Raw genomic sequence first — 15,611 nt, 5'->3', positions numbered from 1 at the left:
TGGGTGTCCCTGGCCACCCCCAGACCTACCGCTGGCCCCGGGGGCCCGGGGGTCCCGTCCCTGCCCGGCAGCCCCGGCGGTCCCAGCAGCTCCGTGCGGTTCGTCCCAAACCGTCCTGGCTCCCCGGGCAAACCAGGCACGCCAGGCGGCCCTGGGGGACCAGGTGGCCCTCGTGGACCCTAGAAGAGACGTGGAGGGCCATGGCTGAGGGTGTCCCCCGCTCCCAGCTGGCAAGACAGGCACTCAGCCCCACTCACCCGCAGGCTCTCCAGGTCACCAGCGAAGCCAGAGCCCTCCATGTCGATGAAGGTCTGGGAGAGAAGCACAAGGGGGATGTCAGGGCACCCGGTGGCACTGGGGCTCGCCCGGGGCCTGGTGGGATCACTCCGCACCTCTGTGGCTTGGTGGACCCCCCATCCCTCAAATCCCTGTGTCCCAGGGGGCACCCACCAGCTTGTCATTCTTGGAGGAGGGTCCCGGTGGTCCCGGAGGGCCAGGTGGTCCAGGGGGTCCCCTCGGCCCCACGCCTGGGTCACCCTAGCACAGAGGAGAGAGTGCAGTTTGGGGGTGCAGCTGAGCTGGGACGAGAGGAAGGGGGGCAACACTGGCACTCACCTTGTCCCCCTTCAGGCCCGGCTCCCCCGGCATGCCAGGGAACCCCGGGGGCCCCATTTCACCCTGCAAAGGGGAGCAGTGGGGGTCAGCAGGTGGCAAGGCAAGGGGGTGGCTGTGCCCCATCACCCTGCTGCACCCCCTCCACCCCACTTACGGGTTTGCCGTCCTCGCCAGGATCTCCCTAGGGATGGCAGAGAGGGGACAGGTCAGTGTGCAGGTAGGTAGAGTAGGGGCACAGGCACAGCCTGTGTGGGGGGAATTGACTCACAGGCTCGCCATCCCTGCCAGGGGCTCCGTCCTTCCCCGGTGCCCCCGGAGGGCCAGTGACCTGCTCCAGCACCGAGCCATCGGCATGCCGAGAGACGGTCCCGGGGAGTCCAGGGTCACCTGGTTCTCCTTTCTGGCCTTTAGAGCCAGGGTAGCCAAATCCAGCACTGCCCTAGGGAGGGGAGGGAGATGGGAAAGGGTGGCAGGTCTCTGAGCTGGCAGCCTGGGTAGGGCATGGCTCTGTGCCAGCTCCCCCCAGTGATGCTCACCTTGACACCCAGGTCTCCTTTCTCCCCCTGAAGATCAGAAATAGAGAGAAGTGTGTGTCAAACACAGACATGTCACTGGCACCCTCAAGCCCCTAGGGACCAGCTCTCACCCACCTTTTGACCCTTGACACTGCCTGGCCCTACAATGCCACTGGTCCCTGAGTCCCCTTTCAAGCCACGTTCCCCCTTCTCTCCCTTTTCGCCTTTCCAACCAGCGCCTGTGGAAAAGGGAAAGGACCCAGTCGGGGCTGAGGATGGCCACACCACCACCCTGTCCCCACCTGTGCACCCTGGGCAAGGGGAAAGCCGCTGGAATTACCTCCCGTGGAGACCCGCAGTGTCTCCTCTGCTCTGGTTCTCTCGGCTTGCTGCGGGGCCCCCCCGGCACTCCTGGGGCCACTGCCCCCCGCCACGGGCGGGGAGGTCACGGGGACAGCGTCCAGCAGCCCTGGGACAGCCTGCACCAACAGCGAGGGGACACCGTGACACCCTTCACCTCCCAGTGCCTTCCCATAAGGGACAGGAGCTGGGACAGCATCAAATGTGCCATGACCTCAGCCATGCAAGGCACTCAGCTCTCCGCATGGTGAGGATTTTGGGGTCCTGCCCTGAGTGCCACACCTGCGGGCAGCAACTCACCTCGACCTTGCCTGAGGGCTGCTGTCCGCCTTCCATCCCGCTGCCAAAATCCCCAGAGACCTGCATTTGCCCATGGAGAAGGGGTGAGAGCTGAGCTGGGAGCATGGTGGGGGCACCCCCGAGCCCTCCCCGGCCATGCTGCCAGTGCTCACCTCTGTGTCATCCTCCTCTTCCTCGCACTGGCGCTCGGCCGCCCGAGGGTCCCCCCGGAGCTTCAGATCTGCAATGACCCCCTGCAAGGAGACCGTGCGTGGGTGGGGGACACGGGCGAGCCACCCGGCCATGACGTGAGCTGCTGTGCCCCTCGGCCACCACATCCTCGGGCAGGAGACAAAGGAGGGATGAGATCTGCTGTCCGCACTGCGAGCAGCTGGAAAAGGTCACCACCCAGCTGGGGGCATTTGCTTGTGAGAGGAAATGTTACAATTTTTTAATTGTATATAAACTATGTATTTATAATATATTTATTATATAACTAAATCTAGTTGTAATTCATTAGTATTACGTCACAGCCAGCCTAGCTGAACTGCGACTGCCCTGATCCCTGTTTTCCTAAGTCCATCGCATTTCCTTGCCCGGATGTGGTGCCCTGTGCTTTCAGGCCAGCTCAAATATTATTTTATTTGTCTTGCCCAAAGAAGAGACACCAAGGGGGAGGTATCTCCTCTCTCAGAGTTCACTTCCCAGCATGGTCCCCTGCTCCTCCCCACTGAGATCAGAGCGATGGGCAGCATCCCAGCTTGGCAGACTCCCATCCCGAGAGCATCCCTGCGTGCCACCCTGCAGCGAGGACCCAGGCTGGGCTCTGGGATGTGCTGGGGGACCCCGCTTGCAGTGGGAGCTGTGGGGTCCAGGCTGGTACCCGCACCACCTCTCCTGCTGAGTCCCGGATGCTACAGAGGTTTGGCTGGAGGCAGCATCCTTAGGAAGGGATTTGTGGTGGTTTCTTTTATAAACAAGTGGCCTGGATGCACACGGTGCTTGCAAAACACAAATAAATAGTAAGGAAGTGCAGATTATCCCAGGAAATACAACACGTGGGCTGCAGAACCTGCCAGCTGTCCTTGCGTGGGGCAGGGCAGTCAGCTGTGGCCAGGGAGCCCTCAGCAGAGGGAAAACAAAGAGCACGGCCAAAAGATCCCTGTAAAAGCTCTGCTGGGTGTCTGGCCGGGTCCTGGCTGCTACCTCTGCTCAGCCCATGTGATGCCAGCTCTGGCACGTGGCTTGTCCAGCCATGCTGGTGGTGCTGGGCAGTGGCTGCAAGGCTGAAATCTGGGGCTTTCCAAAGGCATGGCAAAAAAGCCACTTCCAAGCCCTGAAGCGAGGCAGTCCCACAAGAGATGGCGATAGAGGACCTTTGCAGCCTCTTTGCTCTGATAAAGGGAGCAACAGCACCAAAGATCTTATAGTAGATCCATAGAATCATGGAATCACTTAGGCTGGAAAAGCCCACAAGGACCATTGAGTTCAACCATTAACCAGTGCTGCCGGGTCCCCCAGGCAACCATGCCCCCAAGTGCCACTTCCCGCTGCAAACAAATCCTCCTGCCGGGCCCTGGCTGAAACCCCGTTTGCCCCTGTGAGAGCTGCTGTCCCAGGGGCTTCTGCGTCACCTGCAGGCTTTGCCCCTCCAGGTTTCCTGCCATGGCCACAAAGGCGACTCGGGAAGGAGCAGAGGTGCCAGGACACTCCTCCAGCTGCCTCCCAGCAAGTTCATCCTGAGGCCTGACCCAGGGCCAGGCTTTAATCCACTTGATGCCCCATTAGTTCCAGATAACGGGAGGCAGGGCTGGACAGTGATGGAAACACCACGAGGCAGTCAGATGCCGCTCCCCTCTCGTCCAGCCAAGGCCTCCTTCCCTCCTCGGCCAGCTATTCCCCACGGGAAAACCGGGGGCGGGCAGTGGGATCAGGGGTTGGCAGGCCTGGGAGCATCACCTGCTAGAAGGGTCTGCTCTGCTCCAGGCTGCTGCCGTGCCTTCCATGTGGTGCCAAACCCCTCAGGCTGGGCAGAGGAGCTCCTCCGCAGCCATGACCTGGCCCTCCCAGCACGTTCAAGAGCAAAGAAATTGCTCTTCAAGAGCAAAGAGTTGCTCTTCAAGGGAGCAATCGGAATCCCAGTGCAAACCAGTTTGTAGCCCATCAATGATTAACCCCTTCCTGGGGGAGCTTTCCCTGCCCAAAGCCATTCCAGGGGGAATGTGGCAGTACAGTCAGGATGATGTTTAAGCTCAGAAACGTGCTTTGCAGAACTCCCCAGGAAAAACATTGCTCCCCTCAGCAGAGCCTCTGTTGCTGGGCAAATCCTACTCAGCCCAGGATAAACCTAAACATTCCTCTCCTCAAGTCCAGCAGGGAATTTCCATGTCAGCTGGGCATTTTCCCCACACTTTCCACAACCCTTATCTGGAACACGAGTCCTGCTCAAAGCACTGGCTGAGCTATCACATCCTTCCTCACCCTCCAAAGTCTTCCTGGAGATACCGCCCAACATCAGCCAGCAAAGATATGCTCCAGCCCAAGCATTTTTTCCATGTAAGGGAGACATTTTCTCAGACAAACCAGCTTCTCCACCAAAGGAGCTGGGTATTTTTAGGAATGGGAAGATCTGAAGAGGCTCTATGTGTTTGCTGGGAAAAGGCAATGGTGGGAGCTGCATGGCAACCCCATGTCCTCCTGCCAGCCCAGCTCGAGAGCTTTGCCTTGGTGAGCCCCAAGACAGTAAATCAGTGGCATCTCAAGCCACCTCCATGTCACGTGTTCCCCTTCCCAGGGACACACATGGAGCTGGCTGTCTTCTGGGCATGGGCAGTGTCACATCTCTCCAGGCTTTTGGGAGATACTCCCTGGGGTGACCCAAGCTCTTACCTGGTATTTATCTGGGTCAGCCCCTCCAGCCTGAGCAACAAAGAGCCCAGAGCCCTCTTCCAACTCCATCTCATCTGGAGAGCGCTCAAAGTGGACACGCTCGTGCTCCTCACAGTCCAGGTAGAGGACAACCTCCTCCTCCTCCACGCTGATGGCGAAGCGCGTCCACTGGTTGAGCAGGGTGGGCACGGTGAAGGTGGCGGCCGGGTAGGAGCTGGGCGAGCCCGGCTCCGTGTAGTAGAAGATGATCTGCTGCTGGCCCGCGCGCAGCTCCGAGAGCTTGACGCCCACGTAGATGATGCTCTGCGAGGAGTCCGTGACGGCGAAGAGCACGCCGGCCCGGGGCGTGGTGGGCTGGATGTGGAACAGCAGCGAGAAGTCTCGGTAGAAAGGGCTCGGCAGGTGGTACCGAGCCACCTGGCCCGTGTTGGCATTGGGACCAAAGACATAGCCAGGGTTGTTGTCGGGGCCATAAATTCTGTGGATCTCCTCCGTCGGCGGGTCCCCAATCAGCTCCAGCAGGCTGATCTCAGCACTCAGGCTCTCTGCAAGGAGGAAGGACAGGGGATGGTCTCAGGTCCAGCCAAGGATGGTCACTCAGCAAGGACACCCCTGCCCGTGCCTCCCAAATACACTGTCCTTCAGTGGCTCCCTCCACTCACCGGCCCCAAGATTTGTGTGTTGGCCGAGACAGTGACCTTCAGCTGCTCCCACTACATCATTCAGGTACATCTCCCAAAATGCTCCCCATTCCCAGCTGCTGGCCCTCCAACCACAGCTGGGACATCACAGAATCATAGTATGACTTGGGTGGGAAGGGACCTTAAAGACCATCTCATTCCAATCCCCCTGCCGTGAGCAAGGACACAATCCACTAGACCAGGTTGCTCAGATTCTCTGAGATGGAATAAAACCAAAAAGGTCTTGCCCATGGTCGGGAGATGCTGCTGGAGCACCAGGATGCTGAACCACCATGGAGCCCTGGGGCAGTGTGTTGCATCCATACTCATCCCAGGACCACAGTGACCCCTCGCATCATCCCAGGACAAGATCCAGCGGTAACCCCAGCTGGGAATAAATCAGAGCCATCCCCTCGCAACACCCTGGGAACGCAGCTCAGGCCAGCTCAGCTTCCCAGATGCTCTCAATTTGGAGGTCGCCTCCTTTCCCAACTCCTACTGAGAATTAGGGAATTGGGGAAGTTCTGCTGAAGAGAGTCTCTCCTGCCCAGCACAGCTGAACATCTGGTGAGGGTGAGCCAGCGCTGTGTCCGCCAGCTCCCGTTGTTCTGGCAGCCAGCACATCCTCATCGCCCACACACCGGGCGCTGGATTCCTCCTCTCCTATGTCAACTGCTTGGGGCCAGTGCCAGCTCCAAAGGAGAGGCTTTTTAACCTCTCCTTTCCTGGGAGGGAGGAAACCCAACTACCCTGGCTCCGAAACAGCTGAAGGATCTGCACTGGGAATGGATGCTCAGTGCTGAGTTTTGCAGCCAGGAGCAAGAGCTGACACAAGTCAGTGTCCCCAGTTCCATCGCTGATTTTCATGTGAGCAATGGGGAGTGGGGGAAATCAGAGGTGTATCCAGAGGTAACCTGGGCTGAACCCAGGAGGATCAGCCAGGAACCTCCACCCAACTCTGGAGCCAGGCATTTTCCTCCAAAGCTCTTTAAAAAAAAGAAAAAAAAAGAAAGAAAAAGAAAAAGAAAAAGAAAAAGAAAAAGAAAAAGAAAAAGAAAAAGAAAAAGAAAAAGAAAAAGAAAAAGAAAAAGAAAAAGGAAAAGGAAAAGGAAAAGGAAAAGAAAAAGAAAAAGAAAAAGAAAAAGAAAAAGAAAAAGAAAAAGAAAAAGAAAAAGAAAAAGAAAAAGAAAAAGAAAAAGAAAAAGAAAAAGAATCAGCCCAGCCTTGCCCAGCCCAAAAGGAAAACACGTCTCTTGGGATGGTGATGAAAACCTGGGTGCCTCTTCCAAAGCCTGAGACATGGAACATTCCAGGCTCCCCTACTGCCAAGCTCCAATGCCAGCAACAGACCCGTGACAGGGACCCAGCAGTGGGCACATAAGAACTGCCACCAACTAAAGGTGGGGGCAAACTTTTGCTCTGTCAGAGCCAGACACACTGAGGCTCTGAAACTGTCTCTGAAACTGCTCCGTGTCCACCCTGCTCCCCAAGCCCCCAGTCCCTCCCAACCTTGGCACCCCAAAACTGAACACCTGACTGGGAGAAAATCTCCTTCCTAGTCTTTCCACCAGTTCTAGCCCCTCCATGTGCCCTGCCCTGGGATCAGGCTTCCCCATGGGGCATCCCCAGCCTGCTGAGAGGAGAACCTCTGGATCCTGGGGTCCAGCACCTTTCACTCCCAGATGTGCACAGCCCCACACCAAACCCGATGGGGTCAGTGAGTGGGGCTGCCCCAGACTCTCAGCCTGCCACCCACCCTTGAGCCACGCCATGCTCAGCACCTCACAAGCTCATTCCAACTGCAAATGCCAGGATGCAGGGACTGCGTTTATCTGGGGTTGGAGGAAGTCGAATTCATGGCAGCTTTAAGGAAAAAGGAAACCAGAGCTTCCTCCCAGGGGTCTACACGGGTGTAAGAGCCTGTGCTGCAATTCCTGCAGCCAGACAAGTCACTGTGTCCCCCCCAGGGCTCAGGATGACGGGACACGCTGAAAGAGGTTTTTGTTAGCAGGGCAACTTGCAACCATTCTCCCCTTGGAGCTGCAGCCGGCTCTGGGAGTCTCCCTCCTCCTCAAACATGCCACTCGCCCCCGAGTCCGGGGTGGGAGCTGGATGCTAGCACTTCCCAAAGCAAATGAACTTTCTTTGTGTGTGACAGAAGCTGGATGGGGACTGGGGAGCAGAGGGGTAAGGGGAGACCCCTTCAAATGTCTGCTCTCCTACAAAAGCCAAGGGGCCCTTCTCATTCCCAGAGCTTTCAGGCCACACCTGATTTTTCCAGAGGGCATCCAGAACCCAAACATCACAGCCCATCATCCCTGTGGCAAACTGGGGATGCACCAGGGAACATGAAGAGTTGGTGGGGACCGCAGTGAGTTCGGCGCTGGCACGGGATGGCTGTGGGGATGTCTCTGGGCACAGTGAATCTGCCTTTGGGAATGTTCCCAGGATGCTCCAAGCCACCTTTCCCCTCTGCCATGACCTTCCTGAGCCCAGGCTGCCAGAGTGGGATTCAGGGGACCCCCAGCAACGGCAGCACATCAAGTCACGCCATGGGGTGCACCACAGCCCCCACATTCCTCACTCATTCCTGACACTGCCCATCCAAGCAACCACAGTTCAGTCCCAGATAGGAATGCACCTCCTCTGCAAGCATCCCCTTGATCCCAGTGCATCCCCCCACAAACAGAGCCTCTTTGACACTGAGGGGACCCTGTCCTCGACCCTGGTTTGCCAGCCCCCAGTCTCGGCATTCCTCCTTGGCATCTCCCGGCCATCCCCCGAGGGCGCAGGGGTCGGCACGGGAACACAGCCTCATTCAGAGGCTTTGGCAGGCGGGGGGAGCTCCAGCTTTCATCCCAACTGCATTTCTCCAAGCACCAGTCAACCCCCGTCCCCACTCCCTTCTCTCACCCCCTGCCCTGTCTGGGTCCCTAGAAGGTCACAGCCACCGATTGATGAAGCTGGGGGTGAAGTAACCTCTCCCTCTTTTCCAAGCAGCAGGGATCAAACATTAGCCGCCATCGAGTGAATCATTAACCCCGAAGGGCTGCTCGGGGAGAAGGGAGCGTGTGGGCATGGCTGAGGGTCACCTTGAAACCTCCTCGGCACCATGGTGCTGCGGCTGGATGGGCACAGGGTCTGCGTCCTTGCCCTGCTCCTGCAGGGTGCTGCCAGCTCTCCATGTGCTCCGATCCCAGCCAGGACAGCCCAAAGCCCTGTGGCACCTGGGAACTGGCCCTGAAGGCCAGCACGATGCGCTTGGGGAGCATCCCCTGCGCTGGCCACTGTGATTCACCGGGAGCGATGCCCAGTCTTGTGAAGGGAGCCAAAACTCACTGGTTCTGCTTGGAAAAGCCAAGGCTGGATAGAAAGTGATTTTGGATTCGGCAGCATCCCATGGGCACAAGGCAGAAGCATCCCCCAGCGCCTGGGGGAGTCTGGGCAGGGGAGACACAACGCAGGGACATTGCCCAGCCACATTACCTGCGGAAGCATTAATAAAGACGCAAGAAACCCCTTCATCCTCCTCAGGGAGAGCATCGCAAGGCAGAGGCAGGCGCCTGCCGGCCAAGGGAGTCCAACACAGGTCTCTGACGGCCTCGCAGAAGCCCTGGCACGGCGGGGGGGTTATGGGGACCGAGGGGCTACAGCCGGGGAGCAGCAGCAAGCAGAGGAACCACTCCAGGTAGCGATGGCACTGCGACTCAAGCAGCCCCTCCCACTCATGCAAAGCCGCCCGAATTTCCTCCTCGCTGCCATGCTGAAGGTAATTTGGCACTCGGACATGGCTGGTGCCCAGCACGCTGCAGAAGGGCAGGTGGGTCGGGACGGGCTGGCAACGGCCGGCCACTGGCATCAGTCCTGGAAAGAAGGATGTGAGCCCCGCGCCGTCACTCCTGTAGAGCTGCATGGTAGCGCTCAGTAAATCAAACTCCAGAGGGACAGAGGTATCGGCAGCAGGAGAATCCACACCCTTATCCACCCTCTGGTCAGGCCAAGGGGGGCTCTGGCTCCCGCTCCTGCTGGCCAGATCCAGCCCTGGGTGGCCAGGGCCATGCCATGGGTTCCGCGATGCTGCGGGGAAGTAACCGGGAGGTTGTGCCAAGGGGTCCTGGACAGGCACCGCCTGCTCACGGGTACTGTCACCTGGTGAGAAAGGAAAAGGGGCACTACCTGGCTGGAGACCCGCCGGTCTCTGCGAGGACACCTGTGACTCCATTGTAGGAGTTCCTGTCCCCAGGAACTCTGGGTCTTCAGGGGTCACTGTCCTCAGGAGCTGTGGGTTCTCAGTGTTCCCCAGGAACTCTGGGTTCTCGGTGGTCACTGTCCTCAGGAGTTCAGTGTTCCTCATCACCAGGAGCTGCAGATTCTCAGTGGTCCTCGTGCCTGGGAGCTCTGGGTCTTTGGTGGTCCCTGTCCCCAAGGGCTGTGGGTCCTCAGTGGGCCCTGTCCCCAAGGGCTGTGGGTCCTCGGTGTGCCCTGCCACCAGAAGCTGCAGGTCTGTGGCACTCATCATCCCCAGGAGCTGTGGGTCCTCAGTGGTGCCCAACCCCAGCAGCTGCAGGTCCTCAGTAGTCCCTGACCCCAGGAGCTGGGAGTCCTCGGTGGTTGCCATCCTCAGGAGCTGCGGGTTCTCAGTGGTCCCTGACCCCAGCAGCTTCAGGTCCTCAGTAGTCCCTGTCCCCAAGAGCTGTGGATCCTTCGGGGTCACTGACCCCAGGAACTGGGGGTCTTCGGTGGTCCCCATTCTCAGGCGTAGCAGGTGCTCCGTGGTTCCTGTCTCCAGCAGCTGCAGGTCCTCGGTGGTTCCCGACCACAAGAGCTGGGGGTCCTCGGTGTTCCCTGATCCCAAGAACTGCAGGTCCTCAGTGGTCCCTGACCCCAGGAGCTGGGTGTCCTTGTGGGTCCCTGTCCCCAGGAGCTGGGGGTCGTCAGTGGGGCTGCTGGCCGCCTGCTGTCCTGGGGCAGGTGACACGCTGTGGAGAGGAGCGACGCTCGGCCACGCCGTGCTCTCCACTGACCCTGTGGCATTCCTGTCCCACTGCTCCGTGGTTTTGGCTGCGGCTCCCTCACTCACAGGTGCTGCTGTAGCAGGATCTGGCTCCTGCTGCCGTGGGGTGGTGACATTTCCTGCCACCTCGCTGCCCCACATCCCTGGGGACGGGCTGGGAGCCGGAGCCACCGCTGAGGTTGGGGGTTCCGACTCTGGGATTCCCTCACTGGGTAGTGCTGGGCTTCCTGTGGTCTTCGTGCTGTCCCAAACCCAGTCCAGGAGCTGTGTTTCGGAGCAGGAGAAGCAGCAAGCCAGGAGGAGCAGAACCCCCAAGCGAGGTGGGGCCATCGGAAAGGGAAAACGAGCTCCGTTGCTCCCGAGAGCGGAGCAGAGAGGCTGGAGGGAGGAAAGGAGGGAAGAGGCAGGAGCTCTGTCCCGGCCAGACTCTCGGAGCACTCACATCACTCTCTCCTCCCAAGCTCCGGCGCTCGACCCTTCAAACCGGAGCAGAGCAGGGGAGGAGTGGCCGGCCCTGCCAAGCCTTCCTCTCGCCAGCGCCAGCCTCCCTCTGCTGGCACAGCCCCGCGGGGACCCCTGAGCCTGCCTGGGGCTCACCTGAGCCCCCCGAAACCTCCGGCAGCCCAGCCAGCTTTCAGACCCACCCCACTGCCCGTCCCAGCTGCTGCCGCCAGATGTTTAACTCCTTCCTGCCCGGAACATCCCAAACCGTCTCTCCCTGCTCCATGGCTCTGGTTAAATCACCAGCATGCAGAGCTGTACAAGGTGGGGTCGTGCACAGACATGGTCCTCATGGGGTGCCCAGCTTTGGTGGGACACCCCGCGTCAGGCCTCGGGAAAAGGTTATAATCTCAGAGCAAAACTGAACGAGGAGGGAAACAAATCCCAGAAAACATTTCCAACATTTCCACCGGCCGGAAACAAAACAAGTCCCCAAAGCCAAGTGCTTAAAGCCGCTTCCCCGGCTCGCTTACAGGGCCAGGACCCCCCAGGTGCTGTCGCAGGAAGGCCAGGGGAGCACTGCAGCTTTCCTGCCCCCCCCAGGCATCACGCGCCAGCAACGCCTCAAAGCCAGGTCTGAGCAATCACAAGTTTCCCAATCACAAGTTTTCCTGGAGCTCGGGATGAAAATCTTCCATGGGCGGTACTGGCACTCTCCCACGCCCCAAAAATTTTGATTGTTCTATGCCTCTGCTTAAAAAAGTTACCCTCAAATCCACTTATCCAGCTCGGGTGACGGTGCCTCTCATTCCTAGGGATGGCCAAGCAGAGATGGAGCATTCCCCGAGCCTACACTACCATGGTGACACCAGGCAAGTCACCTGCATGGCTCAACAAGTGTCCCTGAGACAGGGTTTTGATGGGGAGGTGACAATTTTGGCTCCCCTTGGCTGTGTGTGACCAGGAAGGTCAGAGCGTGCCAGACCATGGTCCTACGGAGCAGAGATCTCCACATGCCGGAGCTGATGCTCCAGTTTAAAAATATTCAGGAAAATCACCGAGACAAATGCTCAGATGTTCATTCTGCTTCATGCAACATTTCCCACAGTACTTTTGAAGCAAAACAGGCGAGTTTTCCCCTGAAAATGGGAGCTGGCTGCTGCTGCCAGCAGCTCTCCCCGTGACCGATGCTGTTAGGGGCGCCCGCTGCGGAACAGCCCCCACCAATCCGCACGGGACGCGGGTTTGTCCCGATGGCAGAGCTTCCACAGGGCCCCTCCCGGAGCTCCGGCGCTTCCATCAGCCTGGGGAAGGAGGCAGGTGCCTGCCAGCCTTCTCTGGCGTGTCCTGACGGGCTTGGCTGCCCTGGGGCCAGGGTGCGGTGCAGAACTCCTTGGCACATGGAGAGGGATCGGAGCGACTGCTGCTTCCATTCCCAGCGGTGGGATGGAAAACCTCGGCGCTCCCGGAGCCTCTCCCCGCCCCAGAGCCGTGCGGCTCCTGCGTGGGGAGCATCACATGCCCCCATGAGCTGCCTGGCCTCTGCCAGGAGGATTTGGAGAGCAGCACCCTGCTGGGGTAGCCCAAGCATGTGCAGACAGGATGCCCAGCCAGAGAAATTCCCGCTTCTCCCTTCTGCTGGAATTAGGCGGCTCAGGACAGCAGAGTGGAGCTGAGCCCCGTGAGACACCCTCGTTAAGTCAATGATCATTTCATTGCACACCTCCTCACTGGAAGCTCCCCAGGAAGGAGCCAGGGCTGGGGCATCCCCAAAAAAGGGATTTCCAAATTAGGCACCCTGAGGGTGGGCTGGTGGCACGGGTGGCACTAGAGCATCTTAGTCCAGTGCAACCAGCTCTGCCACTGACCAAGCAGCCAGGCAGGGACTGGGAAGGCAGCAGCTGGTGAAATATTTTGGAGAAGCATTCCTCCAGGGAGAAGCCATGGCAGCTGGCTTGCTGGCAGAGCAGGGAAAACCCCTTGCTTTTGCCTCCTCCAGGCTAAAAGCTCACAAAAAGCGTTTTGCACACTCCATGAGATGCTGCTGCCAGCTTGCCATAGCCTTGGACTTCTTGAACAGCAAAACTGGACCCTCACCCTGGTCCCAGTTCGCTCCCAAAGAGGCTGACTGCATCTTCCCAAAACTGTCTGGCATCTGGTGCCGCAACATAGTTCCTCAGGAAAGGGGGATTGGGCTGCCCTAAGAAGGCACTGAGGGCTCAGTCCTGGGCCAGAAGAATAGAGGGGGGAGAGGGGAGAAAGGGGGAAAAGGGAAAAGAGAGAAAAAATTGCAGTCGGGGGAAAAGAGTGGAGATGGGAAGAAAGGAGATTGGGGGAAGAGGGTGGGGGGAAAGAAGGGGAAAATGAGAGGGGAGGAAGAGGGAAAGAAGAAAAGAGAAAAGAAGAGATTGGGGAAGTCAAGGAAAGAGTGGGAAGGGGAGGGAGGTGCTTGGAGGAAGTGGAAGAACTGGAAAATGACAGTAGGAAAGGAGAGAGAAGGAAAGAGAAAAGAGGGGAGAAAGGACAAAAGAGAGGGAAAAAGAAGAGGGGGAAAATAACAGAAAGAAGAGAAGAAGGGAATGAGAAGGAGGGAAAGAGAAGAGGACAAGGCAAGAGGAGGGAAGGGGAGGGGAAGAGAAAGAAAAGAAGATATGGAAGAAAAAAGAGAAAAAGAGAGTGAAAAAGGAGAAAAAAAAGGTGGGGGGGAAGGGGAAAATAGATAAAAATAGGAAAAAAGAGCCTGTCATCCAGACCTGCAGCCTTTTACCCGTGGTGAAAGCACACCGATGTTTCTCTCCAGGGAGGATTGCTCTCCCTGCAGGATTTTGGGAGAGGACAGGGAGCCTGCTGCTGCCCAGCTCAGCAATTCGTCCCGCACACGCCGAGGATCCCCCAGCGAGAGCCGGGCAGACGGACGGACAGGCAGAGAGACGGACGGAGGGATGGACAGCAGAGGGAGCCTCAGGCTGAGCAGAGCGCAGACGCTTCCTCGGGAGAGCCCGCTTGGCTGGACACAGCCCTGAGCTCCGGGCAGGGGAAGGGGAAGGGGAAGGGGAAGGGGAAGGGGAAGGGGAAGGGGAAGGGGAAGGGGAAGGGGAAGGGGAAGGGGAAGGGGAAGGGGAAGGGGAAGGGGAAGGGGAAGGGGAAGGGGAAGGGGAAGGGGAAGGGGAAGGGAGGAAACCCTGATAGGAGCACAGGCAGAAAGCCAGAGGTGGGAGCACTCTTGGACTCAGCCGGAAAATTCAAGGACTGTCAGCAGGTATCCATAAATCCTACCGACGTTTGGGATTCTACTCCGTTCTCCATCTGGAAGCCCCACACACGCAGCAGCTGGAAGGCCCTCCTGGAGATGGAGGCACCCAGGCCGTGGGTGGGCGCCCATCCAGGGACAGGGGGAGGCACAGGGGTGCCCAGGAGCGGAGCTGGCGCAGTGACAGCAGCCATCCCAGCGCCAGCAATGACACAGGTGCCGCTCTGCCAGGCTCTGCTGTGCCCCCGGGACAGTGTCCCCCTTGCCTCTGGCTGTGCAACACCACGGAGCCCCCGGGCGCGCAGCGTTCCTAAACATTTACTCATGGAGAGCCAGAAACATCCTCCCGGCAAATCCCTCGATAAGATAAACTGTGAAAATGCCACGACAGCCTGCGGGAGCCATCAAATAGCCCCAGGAGGGGAAGAAGGGTGGTCGTGCCCAGACCCCTGTCATTACCTGCATCCTCCTCCTGCTCCTGAACTGAGTAGGGCTGGAAAAGGCACAGCCAAGAGGTGCTGGTGTCCTACTCTGCCCCACCCACATGGACAAGTGGACAGGGCAGCAGAGAATTGGTGCTGGAGTGACTTTGGCCACTCCGTGAGGTTTCCTGGGGAGAATGGATGGTGGAGAGGGACCATCAATATTTGGGCATAGCCAAACCCAAAGGAGGTGTGTAAAACTCAAGGTGAGTTTGGGGTGAGCTGTAGCTCCCTGTCCCCCCCATCCTGCCTCCACTGGGGCCATGTCTCTGCTTCCAATCACTCACCTGCCCCCCGAGCCCACTGACAGCCTGGAGATAAGGCAGGGAAGGCAAGGGAAGGAATGCGACCCCCTGGATCATCCTCCTCCACATTCATAAATCGTCTTGCTGACTAATTGCTCCCTGGACAGGAGAAAACTCTGCTCCTCACCCCCTACCAAGGTTCTGGCTCACTCAGGACAGGCAGCTGGCGGAGGGTGTTGGCTGCAGTCTCCCTGAGGGACAAGGAGGAAGTGCGTTCCCATTCCCAGGCATTTCTTTCCCAGAGGATACAGGGAGATCAATACACCTGGCACCCCAGTCAGCATTGTAGACAGATTCTGCAGTAGCAGGACGAGGGGAGATGAGGGATGGGATGGAGGGTTTGTGATCCAACCTGATGTCATCCCAACCAGAGAATCAGAGGAGAACAAGGCACCCAGGCGGGTACATGTCCCCAGAGTTCAAACAAACCTTTCCAAGCCAATGATGTCCCCTAACCACGCCAGGATTTTAACCCTCCAACGTGACGAAGAAACAAAGCACTGTCAGTGGATAACCCAGCACCAGCTTTGAAGCCTACACAACAAAAACTGGGAGCTGCCTATCCCCAGCTGTTTTCCAGGACTTCAGAAGCAAAGAAAACACCAGCACAGCTTAGAAACCTCAATTCACCAAACAAAATACAGAAGAGCTACCAAGCGATGTACCTGAAGCTACAACAGAGCATCACAGCCTCCATCCCACAGAACAGCATCCAGGGATGCTGGGTGCCAGCTGGTCCGTGCTGCTGCAGGAGGCAATGCCACAGCTCGTGGGTGCTTCA

General features: G+C 58.4%; 1 protein-coding gene across 2 annotated transcripts in view; it reads right to left on the bottom strand.

Annotated features, from left to right (window-relative positions):
• The window catches only part of COL18A1 (collagen type XVIII alpha 1 chain), a 36,545-nt gene that overhangs the window by 8,843 nt on the left and 12,091 nt on the right, over positions 1-15,611 (bottom strand). Inside the window, exons 1-13 of one of the 2 annotated variants that reach the window (XM_063162750.1) lie at positions 9,515-10,895; positions 4,659-5,203; positions 1,943-2,023; positions 1,791-1,850; positions 1,471-1,609; positions 1,266-1,369; positions 1,152-1,178; positions 884-1,054; positions 770-796; positions 616-678; positions 451-537; positions 258-311; positions 30-179 (exon numbers count right to left, since the gene is read on the bottom strand). In XM_063162750.1, coding sequence (XP_063018820.1) covers positions 30-179; positions 258-311; positions 451-537; positions 616-678; positions 770-796; positions 884-1,054; positions 1,152-1,178; positions 1,266-1,369; positions 1,471-1,609; positions 1,791-1,850; positions 1,943-2,023; positions 4,659-5,203; positions 9,515-10,682 — 2,676 coding nt within the window. In that variant the 5' untranslated portion in view covers positions 10,683-10,895. Of the gene's footprint in view, positions 1-29; positions 180-257; positions 312-450; positions 538-615; positions 679-769; positions 797-883; positions 1,055-1,151; positions 1,179-1,265; positions 1,370-1,470; positions 1,610-1,790; positions 1,851-1,942; positions 2,024-4,658; positions 5,204-9,514; positions 10,896-15,611 lie in introns of those variants that run through there. The other variant, XM_063162751.1, reaches the window with a different exon arrangement.

Source organism: Melospiza melodia, chromosome 8, assembly GCF_035770615.1.
Source record: "Melospiza melodia melodia isolate bMelMel2 chromosome 8, bMelMel2.pri, whole genome shotgun sequence".
Taxonomy (NCBI): Eukaryota; Metazoa; Chordata; class Aves; order Passeriformes; family Passerellidae; genus Melospiza; species Melospiza melodia.
The sequence above is the reverse complement of the archived record's forward strand: the minus strand, read 5'-3'. Positions and strand labels throughout refer to the sequence as shown.